The 11739-nt window shown below is 39.1% G+C and overlaps 1 protein-coding gene across 2 annotated transcripts in view; it reads right to left on the reverse strand.

Annotated features, from left to right (window-relative positions):
* The window catches only part of USP47 (ubiquitin specific peptidase 47), a 108373-nt gene extending 106080 nt beyond the window's left edge, over positions 1-2293 (reverse strand). The window contains exon 1 of one of the 2 annotated variants that reach the window (XM_049649903.1): positions 1698-2293. In XM_049649903.1, coding sequence (XP_049505860.1) covers positions 1698-1736 — 39 coding nt within the window. In that variant the 5' untranslated portion in view covers positions 1737-2293. The remainder of the gene's footprint in view (positions 1-1697) is intronic. The other variant, XM_049649914.1, reaches the window with a different exon arrangement.
* Between the last annotated feature and the right edge of the window lie 9446 nt (positions 2294-11739).

Genomic DNA, 11739 nt, shown 5'->3' on the forward strand with positions numbered 1-11739 from the left:
GGGGGGGGGGGGGGGGGGGGGGGGGGGGGGGGGGGGGGGGGGGAGGCATATGTTCCAAAAAATATAGAAGAAGAAAAAACTGGGATGTGCTTGAAGCCTTAGGTCTAAAGGAGTTAGTCTTAAAGGAGAGGAAATTAAAATCCAAACTTTGGTAAAAGTAGCATTACAGTATCAGCTTTTACACAACAGATATTTTCCTGCGAAGTTATATATCCATAACGTGTCTTTTATACACCAATCAGGGAAATCTGATGTTGCATTTTCTTAACGTTTCACCTATATTGATTTTTCTAATGGTCAAAAAATTAAGAAAGGACTAACTTTGGTTTTTGTAAGAATGAAAACCAGCAGTATGTACCTCTAAAAGAAAATGCATGTTGTATCTTTCTTATAGCAACTATTACTTCGATCCTTGAATAAGAGTTACTTAGGTAATAAGGTACCTCTCCCCTAAATGAAGCTCAAGGAACATTACCAGTGTTCTCTTTCTTAGTAGCTTTGCAAGCTCCCAAGGCAAGAATTCTGATTAATTTACCTGCTTAGCCACTTTGCACAGAGTTTGTGATGTTCGATGAATAAATACTGACACATGATACCGGAGTTTTTAAAAAACTGTGCTTGCAAAACTATATCATCTGACAAAGTTAGAAAAATATTTTTATCATAAATAACTCTAATATCACTTTTGCAGTGTCAGAGCTTGCTTAAGTAACAACCAATTGCTACAAAGCAACTAAAAAAGCAAAACTAAGAATTTTTAAGGAACATCACTTACAAATACCAAGATTCTACACAGCTCTTTCAAAAAGACACTGCCTCTATTTAAGGTATATGAGAATAAAAATCCAAAGCATTAGCCTGATGATTAACCAGTTAAAAATACACATTTGGATACGCTGAAGATATTTATAAAGCCAACAGAGATACTATTAATATGTTGAAATTCACTGGCCAGTGCTGGATTCTACCATTAACCTTCTACTACTATTCAAGAGAAGCCAAGATGTCAAGGCTTCTCATATCACTTGCTTTTAAGAATTCAAGAAGTCCCCCAAACTAGCATACACAACCCAACTACAAAAAGTAGTGCAGCTCTCCATATGGTAATGTTTGGCTATCTCTTACCTTTACATGAAAGTCACATTAACTTTTTCAACGATCTTCGATAGGCCCCATTTAGGCAGGCCAACAGTATTTACCGAGTAACAGGAGTTCAAAAAAGTCCTAACAGTTAACTCTGTTCTCCCACAGATCTCAAGTTGGGTGTAGATTTCACAAGCCCTGAAAGCTACACACTGCCACTGTCAAAACCAGAAGAAGCACCGTCACCCTGTCGTGCCCATTACCAACTGTTACAGAATTTTGTCTTCAAAATTATGTTGGCTCAACATGTTAAATAAGTACTTAAAAGGCCACTTTCTCCCCCAAAGCTGGACCTGATCCCTTCCACTCCGCTCCTTTATTTGTCCAGCCCGACAAACGCGAGAAAGGAGGTCTCGACTCCCCAGGCCCCTTAGATCCAGTCAGGTCTCCCAACTGCTCACCGCACCCACCGTACAGCCCCCACCACACACCTCCTCCTTCCCTCACAGCCAGGCCCGCACAAGAGCTGGGCCCGCAGCCGACCCCTCGCCCGGGCCTGCTCTGCCTCGAGCGGACGCAGGCCTCGGGCCTAGCCTCCTCCGCTGGCCCCTCACCTCTTTCGGGACCAGTTGGTTCTCCTCGCCGGGCACCATGGCTCAGACTCCGGCCGCTCCTCTCTGCCCGGCCGGGGGAGGGGGCAGGGTGGTGGCGGCTTTCTAACTCAGGAGAGAATGGCAGCGGCAGTCATCCTCTCCAGCGTCTACGTTCCGGCAACCGCGGAGGCCTCAGACTGGGCCTCAGACACCAGCGCGCAGATACCGACCCACGGCTGCTCCGCCGCTGCCGCCGCAGCCGCCGCCGCCGCCGTCGCCTTCGTCGTCGGCCCCTCCCCCAGCCCGCTGCAATCAATGGAAAAATGGCGGCGGCCGCTCTCGCGAGAATTCGGACCGTCGGGCTCCCAGCCCCGCGCCAGGCGCCCAAGGTGCCGAGGCAGCTGTCGTTCGCGTCTAATTACCTCAGCTCTTACTCAGCCCCGGGATGTACAAAAGTGGTTCAGCGGCCCCGCAAACGCCTTTCGTGGGAGGGATTCTGGACCGTCCATCTCGGGACTCCCCCTGCCGGCAGGGAGAGGGCCAGGCCTCAGAATACTCCATGCCTTCTGGGGCTCTTCGGACCCGCTGCCCACCAGGGAAAGAGTCGAGCCGAAAACTCCCTCTCTGACCCTACCACCCCCCCCAATACGGCTCTCCCTTCCCGTTAGAAAAGCGGCTGAACTTCAGCCCCTCTTCACATAGCCCTGGCCTCTTTCTGGAAGAGAAGGCGTCACGGGCGGTCTCTCGGCCTCCGCCCTCAGACGCGGCCCCAGCCTGAAGGAACTGCGTTTTCTTTTTCGCCTCTCCCTACCCTCTTGATGGCCCCGGCTCGAGGGACCTCAAGGCCATTTCCTGCGAGGGGAGGCGGCAGCCCTCGTCTCAGAGAAACGGTGTCACTCTCCACCACCTCCCCCGCCAAACACACACACACACCCTCCATTAGAGCGGCACTCTCCTTCCCCCTTTATGGGAACTTCCTTCTCCCGACAGGTTCAAGTCTGGGACTGAGATCGCTTCTGCGAGTAGGGCTGCGGTTTGAATATACCATCTTCTTTAAGAATGTTTTCAGAGTGCTTAAATCTCCTCTGTCAGCATTGTGCTCTGTTTTATACTAAACAAATTATGCAATAGTTATTTTTCCAAATCTCACTCATGAAACCTTACTTTATGAAGACTCATCAAGGGGTCCCTCGTGAAGACTTCCGTGGGTACAGAGATTTTACACCGTGCTGAGATAATATAATCCTGCCATATTCCTAACACCCACAGCATTAACTACCTGTACTTGTGCTCTCCAAACTTTTATTTTTAATTTTTTAATGTTTATTTATTTTTGAGTTTACTTATTAACGTTTATTAATTTTGAGTGTGAGGGGCGGTGGGCAGAGAGAAAAGGAGACAGAATAGGAAGCAGATTCCAGTCTCTGAGCTGTCAGCGCAGGGCCCAGATGTGGGGCTTGAACTCACGAACTGTGAGATCATGACCTGAGCTGAAATCAGGGGCTTAATAGATTGAACCACCCAGGGGCCCCTCTCTAAACGTTTTTTGATTGCATTCCCCTATTAGCAAAAAAAAAAAAAAAAAAAAAAAAAAAGTGTGTGTAAGTCTGTATACTTGTGTAAGTCATATACACATCCTGCTATATGTGACATAAAACGTTTTTAATATGTAAAAAGGATAAGATAAAAATAAACATTTAAAGGTAACTGTAAGAGTTATTTTTTATATTAATGGTAGAAAGAATTCTTGTTACTCTCACTAAATATATTTAGTGAAAGCAATATGATTGACTGGGTTTCAATGGTTTTTAAAATCTTTAATACCTTCTGAAGCAGTTATTAAATTGTCTGATTCAACGTTCAGACTATTTCTGTACCTCATTTTAATGGCTGTCATAAGCTGGAAAAGATAACTCACAAAGATATGTAAATCTTAATGGAAGAAGTACATCTTTGGCTGTTCTTACTAATGCAAGTATCCATTTTTATCACTTCCATCCACCAATCATGAAAAGTTTTTATTGAAATTCAACTAACTTTCTATCTTTCCTGATGTCAGCCAGAAAATGTTGCATTTTAAATTGTTAACAAATGGGTTCAGAACTCTTTGGAATTCGTTGCCTGGAAGAGTTTTCAATAGCTTAGAGAATTCTGCCTTCAAGTTTTAATGTACATGTGTAAGATTTTTTTAGGGTACTGACCTTGTCTTTATTTAAAATTTTGATATTTTGTTCATCATAGATGTTTGCATTAATTTTGAATTTTTAGGGGGCACCTGAGGGGCTCAGTCAAACGTTCAACTCTTGATTTTGGCTCAGGTCATGATCACGTGGTTCATGAGATCTGTGCTGTTAGCACAGAGCCTGCTTGGGATTCTCTCTCTCTGTCTCTGCCCCCCACTCCAAAAATAAGTAAATTAAAAAAAAAAAATGTTGTAGTAAGATACTGTTTATCTTGATTACTGAAGTTGTGGCTGTTCTCTTAAGTTTTGCACCGGAGGGGAATGCCTCACCTCCCTTACCATTGTCTCAGCCTTAGGTAGCACACAAACCATTTGTACATTAAACTCCTGTAATAGAAATATTTCCAAATCATTGATTTCAAAATGTTCTTCCCACTATTTAATAAGATGGTTTCTGTACAGCTCATGCTGGAAGTAGATATGTCATCTCTCCTATCACCTTTTTTGCTTATGTTTGCATTATTGTCTTCAACTCATGTTTTCTTTCCAGAAATCTTTTCCTAGCTACTTTCATTTTATTTATTTTTAAATAATTTATCTTTTTGCTAGCCTAAATTTTTATTAAGTGTGTTAGAAGAGCTAGCAACATTATATTCCCCTACATTAAAGCTTTTTCTATATATTAAATATAATTGGTCAAATTGGTTTCCATTTGACACCCAGCGCTCATCCCAAGAGGTGCCCTCCTTAAGGCCCATCACCCACTTTCCCCTCTATTTATTTATTTTTAAGTAGGCTTCACGCCAAGCATGGAGCCCAACATGGGGCTTGGCCTGAGATCAAGACTTGAACTGAGATCAAGAGTCAGTCACTTAACTGACTGAGCCACCCAGGCACCCCTAGCTTCTTTCCTTTTAGTGAGGGATTAGTTTAATGAAATAATAATGTCATTGGTAAGTTTTCTTAACCCAGCACACATAAACTGGAATAAATAACAATATATTAAGGAGCGCCTGGGTGGCTCAGTAGGTTGAATGTCCAACCTTTGATGTAGGCTCAGGTCATGATCCCAGGATTATGGGATTGAGCCCTGCATCAAGCTCTGCTCTGAGCGTGAGGCCTGCTTAAGATTTTCTCTCTCTCTCTGTCTCTCAAAAAAAACAAAAAACAAAAAACAAAAAACACACCATAGATTAAAATGAAAGAAAATGAAAAAAATCCCTGAATTATTCCCCACATTGCATAACTCATAATTTTTACTTATAATAGTGAGATGCCAGTGTCAATCTACATATTAAATATTCATAAGACTTAGTTTTTTTTATGTTTTTAGATAAAAATACTTTTTTAAAGTTCTAATGTTTTCTTCCCATGATCCACCTTCTCTGGTTGTATTCTTCTCTTTGGAGGCCATTGACATGGCTGTACTAAAGCCTGATAGGTTGGCTGTTATGCAGTAAATATTTGTGGAGTAAGTATATGAATGCATGAATTGATTAATAAATAAATGAGCAAATATTGATGTCTGGCTACTCTTCCTACTCTTCCCACTCTAAATTAAGTTACTAATATTACATGCATATGTGCTTGTTTATTTTCTATATGGATTTTATGTCTTCATTCCTGAACACTCTGGTGGACACCAAACTTATACATACATCTGCCTTTTTGATGACTTGAAACATCTCAAATTTAAATTGACCTGAACAGATCATTTTTGATTTCTGAGCCTCCCCCACCTTCCTCCTGCAACATATGCTCTGTCGGCTCTCTCTACCTCAATAAGTAGCACCATCATGAATTCAGTTGATCAAGCCCAAAACTTAAAAATCTTTATTTCACTTTCAATTCATTACTAAGTGCTGTTGCCTCATCCTCTGACATTTACCCCAATCCAACCAGTTCTCTTTATATCCACTACTTCCCATCCTACTCCAGTCATTATCTTTTCTTGTCTGGACTACCTAATTGTCTCCTAACTTCTAGAACTCAAACTAGAAGCTCCTAGCTTCTATTCCTATCCCACAAAATTCATACTCCACAAAATGTCTAGAGTAATCCTTTTAAAATATATCAGATTATATATAATTCTTAGTTAAAACTTTCTCTTAGTTAAAACCTTTCAAAGATTTCCTGTCCCACTCAGCATAAAATTCATATCCCTTGCCATGGCCTACGAAGCCCAATGCAAGCTAGCCCCTGGCCACTTTGTTCATCTCATCTACCACTCTTCCTTTTATAACAATGACCCAGCCACTCTGCCCTTATTGAAGCTTGTTAAATAAATTAAGTTTACCTCTGCCACAAAGCCTTTCAGTAGTTAATCCCTTTTCCTAAACATTCTTCTCCCAAATCTTTGCTCTTATGTAGTTCCATCTGGTCATTTGGGCCTCTCAAATGTTACCTCCTCAAAGAGGCTTTTCATGACCATTCAATCTAGGCTGATTGTCCTTAATGTTTCCTCTGTGCCTATAAGAGTGCCTGGCACAGGCTTAATAAATTTGTATTGAATTAATGACATTTCTTAGGGGAGATTCACATTTTAAAAAATTGCCAGGACTGGTGTAGGTCAGAAGCTTATAAATTGTTTTGGATTATTTTTCTTGTTCCCTTCACTTTAAAAAGTTCATAATATAACCCCAGTCAAAACATGAAAAATAAAAAAAGCATCAGGCACACCTGGACTGGGGGGACATTCTACAGGATATCTGGCTAGTGTTCCTGAACACAGTTAAGCTGAAGAAAAACAATAAAAGACTAAGAAACTGTCACAGACCAGAGGAGACTGGGGAGACATAACAACTAAATGCAGTGTGGTACCCTAGATTGGATCCTGGAACAGAAAGGGAATATTAATGAAAACACTGGTGAAATAAAATAGATAGTTTGGTTACTAACAATGTTCCAATGTCAGTTTCTCAGTTTTGACAAATGTATGATGGTAATGTACAATGGTAATGTAAAGGGGAAACTGGGAGGAGTACGTGTGAACTCTCTCATTTTTTCTTAGCCACTTTCCTGCAAATCTAAAATTTCCCCAAAATAAAAAGTGCATTTAGAAATGTCCATTGTAATATGTAAGGCATTTCTTTCCTTTCTTCTTTCCTTTCCTTTCAAGACCCTTTACAAAACATTTTAAACCATTTTTAAAGCCATATAGTCAAAGTCACATTGTATAATTTAAGAGCTAATGATGTTTACCACTCTAACTGCAACTACCAGTAATACTGTTAAATGTATTCCATAAATGTGAATAGAAATTTTCACCATGACTATGTTTTAATAAAGTTAAAAAGATCTTTTAGTCAGTGTGATATGGCTTTGGACCCCTGTTTTGAGATTTAAGCTCAGACACTTTTTCCATATAAGACCTCTCTGAATCTCTTTTTTCTCAAGTAGAAAGTGGACTGTTGGCATTTATCAATTTAACATTTGCAGTTTTGGCCAGAAAGGTCCATGACATATAACCCTCCATAATTGTGCTAGAAAGGAAGTTTAAATTTTACCATTAGCCAGAGTATAGGAGACTGGATAGCTGAGGGGTTGAAAGAATAAGCTGAGAATTGTTTACCTGAATTTGAATCCTACCTCTGTTATTATTCACTGTGTGGTTTTCCTTGAATAGGTTTCTTAAGCTTACTAAGCATCAATTTTCTTATCTATAAAATGAGGATAATAATAGCACCACTTTTTAAGGTATATTAAATACAAAGAAAATAATAATCATAAAACTGTAACAAGCTATTTATTTATTTATTTATATACGTAGCCAGTCCTGTTCTAGGCACTTTACACACATTATTTCATTTAATTATTTCAGCAGCTTTATGCAAAACTACTCTATTATCCCCTTTTTGCAAGTGAGGAACTTGATATACAAAGACTTTGAAACATGCAGCACACTGTCCAGCAAATATGAAACAATCAATATGTACTGGCTATAATTATTCCAGCCCTTGACTGAGCTCCATGAGGGATTATGCAGCCCTAATTATGCCTGGCATATAGGTGCTTTTAAATATTTGTGGAATAAATGAGTAAATAAACCAGTCATTTAGGTAGTGAATAAATCTTGTTAATCATCCAGCAACTGTACTTTGACATAGTTTCTTTATTGCCTACTCTTCTCCACTTAGGTAGTATCTCCATGAGAATGCTTAAAATTTTCTTTTGTAAAAAATGGCTCTGAAAAGAAATTCTATTTGCAATGAAATTGCAAATTTATTCGCAATGAAATTGAAGAAATTAATAAAGTGATGGCTCTTTGCCATGAGATAGGCTCTTTGATTAAGTGAGAGAGTGGAATGTAACCTTGGTCAAAGCCTTATATTTGTGATGGAAATGACATCAATAAAGAAGCAAGAAAAAACAATTTTGAGAAACTATGTTCAGTGAGTGCTTCCACCACTGGGGTTAAAAAAAAAAAATTCCTCAAATGAGTAGAAAACCCAGTAAACACTGAAAACATGAGTAACTCTTGGTGTAAAGATAAGAATAGGAAACATGATGCTCAGGAAAATGTAATCCAAGAGAGAGCTAGGAGCATATGCAAGTATTTTATGAAGCAATTAGTGAAGATGTTAGTAGAACTCTTAACCCACTTTGGCCTCAAAGAGAGATGGGTTCAAGGACCTGACATAGCATTTTCCATTGATATAAACTAAAAAAAAAAAAAAAAAAATCATTGCCAAGGAAGTGCTTGCCTCTTTCTGAGCTGAAGATGTTTATAAAAGAAAAGGTTTATGGGTTAGTGTGTTCGACAGCATAAAAAGAGGCTCACACTAACAGAAAGTGCCTTACAAATATATCAAAGGAAGAGACACAAATATCAGAGCTTAATGAAATCAAAGAAAACTGACCATGATTCATCCTAGCTTCCTCTAGGTGTCTACAAACACTTAAATTTCAAGGTCCAAAATAAGGAGGAGTCCAATAAAACAAAGTTGGAGTCACAGTGTTAATCTTTTGAATGATTTCATAAGATCTTTGTAATAGTGTAGTGCTTACAAATTTGGTGTTTGAAGACATCTCAGTATTCCTCGAGAATATCAAGTGTTCTTTGCAATAATTACTTTACTAAATTGTGAGGATTACACATAATGTATACAGAGGTGAATATTTTATAATAATGTTGTCATGGAACAAAAACAAAACCCAGAGTTTTAAGGGAAAGATGGTAATTAAATCTTTTCAACTTGTGTGTAGCAAAATGTTAATATAAATGATGTCAAGAGACAAAATATTAGCTGGAAGAATATTTGCACCAAATATAAGAAATGGCTAATCTCCTTAATATAAAAGAACTCTTATAAATCAATAAGGAAAAGATGAATAACTCCTGTATAAAAGAGAAAAAATGGCATTTCATACAAAAGCAATATACAAATTGCCAATAAACATCAGAAAAGATGCTCCACCCTACTCATTATTAAAGAATTGCAGATGAAAAAAACAAAATGCTCTTTTCACTCTCAGATCAGCAAGATTTATGGGGAAATAAGAACTCATTTACATTTTGTAGAATATGAATTAGTGTAAACTTCTTTGAAGGCAATATGGCAATATGTACATCAAAATTATGTACAAAATGTACACATCTTTATACCCCGCAGTTCTATTTCTAAGATTATCCTACTGTACAAATGAATAAAGATATACAGGCATACCCCAGAGATACTGCAGAACTCAGACCACCACAATAAAGCAAACATCTCATAAAAGCAAAGGAAATGAATTTTTTGGTTTCCCAGTGCATATAAAAGTTGTATTTCTACTATACTGCAGTCTATTGAGTGTGCAGTAGAATTAAGTCCAAATAAAACCCCCCACAATGTACATACCTTAATTAAAAACTACTTCATTACTAAAAAATGCTAATCATCATCTGAGCTTTCAGTGAGTCCTAATCTTTTGCTGGTGGAGGATCTTGCCTTGGTATTGATGGCTGCTCACTGACCACAGTGGTGGTGGTTGCTGAAAGTTGGAGTGGCAGTGGCAATTTGTTACAATAAAACAACAATGAGGTTTGCCACATTGGTTGACTCTTCCTTTCACGGAATGATTTCTCTGTAGCATGTGATGTTGTTTGATAGCATTTTATCCACACTGGAACTTTTCAACTTTGTAGTCCAGCCTCTCAAGCCCTGCCTCTGCTTTATCAACTAAGGTTATGTAACATTCTAAATCCTCTATTGTCATTTCAACAGTCCTCATGGCCTCTGCACCTCTGCACCGGGAGTAGATTCCATCTCAAGATGGAATCCTGCTTCTCAGGAAGCAATTTCTCATCTGTTAAAGTTTTCTCATGAGATTGCAATGATTCATTCACATCTTCAGACTCCACTTTAAATTCTTGTTCTCTTGCTATTTCTACCACATCTGCAGTTACTTCCTCCACTGAAGTCTTGAACCCCTCAAAGTCATCCATGAGGGTTGGAATCAACTTCTCCCAAACGCCTGTTAATGCTGATATTTTGATTTCTTCCCATGAATCACAAAATGTGTAATGGCATCTATCATGGTGAATCCTTTCCAAAAGGTTTCAATTTCCTTTGCCCCGTTACATTCAAGGATCACTATCTATGACAGCTCTAGCCTTATGAAATGTATTTATTAAACAATAAGGTTTGAAACTTGAAACTACTCCTTGATCCAAGGGCCAAAGTTGTGTTAGCAGGCATGAGAATCACATTAATCTCATTGTACATCTCCATCGAATCTCTTGGGGAACCAGGTGTGTTGTCAATGAGCAGTGATGTTTTGAAAGTGATCTTTTTTTCCTGAGCAGTAATTGTCAACAGTGGGCTTCAAAGATTCAATAAACGATGTTGTAAACAGATGTGCTATCATCCAGGCTTTGTTGTTCCGTTTATAGAGCACAGGCAGAGTAGATCGAGCTTAATTCCTGAGGGCCCCAGGATTTTCAGAATGATCAATGATCATTGGCTTCAATTCAAAGTCACCACTTCATTAGCCCCTAACAAGAAAGTCAGTCTGTCCTTTGAAGCTTTGACACCAGGCATTGACTTCTCCTCTCTAGCTGTGAATGTCCCAGATGGCCTCTTTGTCCAATAGAAGGCTGTTTCACCTACATTAAAAATCTGTTGTTTAGAGTAGCCACCTTCATTAATTATCCTAGTTAGATCTTCCGGATAACTTGCTGTAGCTTCTACATCAGCACTTGCTGCTTGCCCTTGCCCTTGTATGTTACAGAGATGGCTTCTTTCCTTAAACCTCATGAACCAACCTCTGCTAGCTTCAAACTTTTCTCCTGCAGCTTCTTTATCACACTCAGCCTACCTAAAATTGAAGAGAGTCGGGGCCTTTCTCTGGATTAGGCTTTGGCTTAAAGGAACATTGTGGCTGGTTTGATCTTCTATCCAAACCATGAAAACTTTCTCCATATCAACAATATGGTTGTTTCGCTTTCTTACCATTCATGTGTTCCCTGGACTAGCACTCTGAATTTCCTTCAAGAACTTTTCCTTTGCATTTACAACGTAACTATTGCAAGATGCCAAATTTGGGTCTTATCTTGGCTTTCAACATGCCTTCCTCACTAAGCTTAATCATTTCCAGCTTTTGACTTAAAGTGAGAGATGTGTGACTCTTCCTTTCACTTAAATACTTGGAGACCGTTGTATAGTTATTAATTGACCTAATGTCAATATAGTTGTGTCTCAGGGAATAGGGAGGCCAGGGAATAACTGGTCAGTGGGGCAGTCAGAACACACACAACATTTAACGATTAAATTCACTGTCTTATATGGGCGTGGTTCAATTATAATAGCAACATCAAAGATCACTGATCACACATCACCATAATTAATATAATGAAAGAGTTAAATATTACAAAAATTACCAAAATCTGATGCAAAGACA

Source organism: Panthera uncia, chromosome D1 (genome assembly GCF_023721935.1).
Source record: "Panthera uncia isolate 11264 chromosome D1, Puncia_PCG_1.0, whole genome shotgun sequence".
Classification (NCBI taxonomy): Eukaryota; Metazoa; Chordata; class Mammalia; order Carnivora; family Felidae; genus Panthera; species Panthera uncia.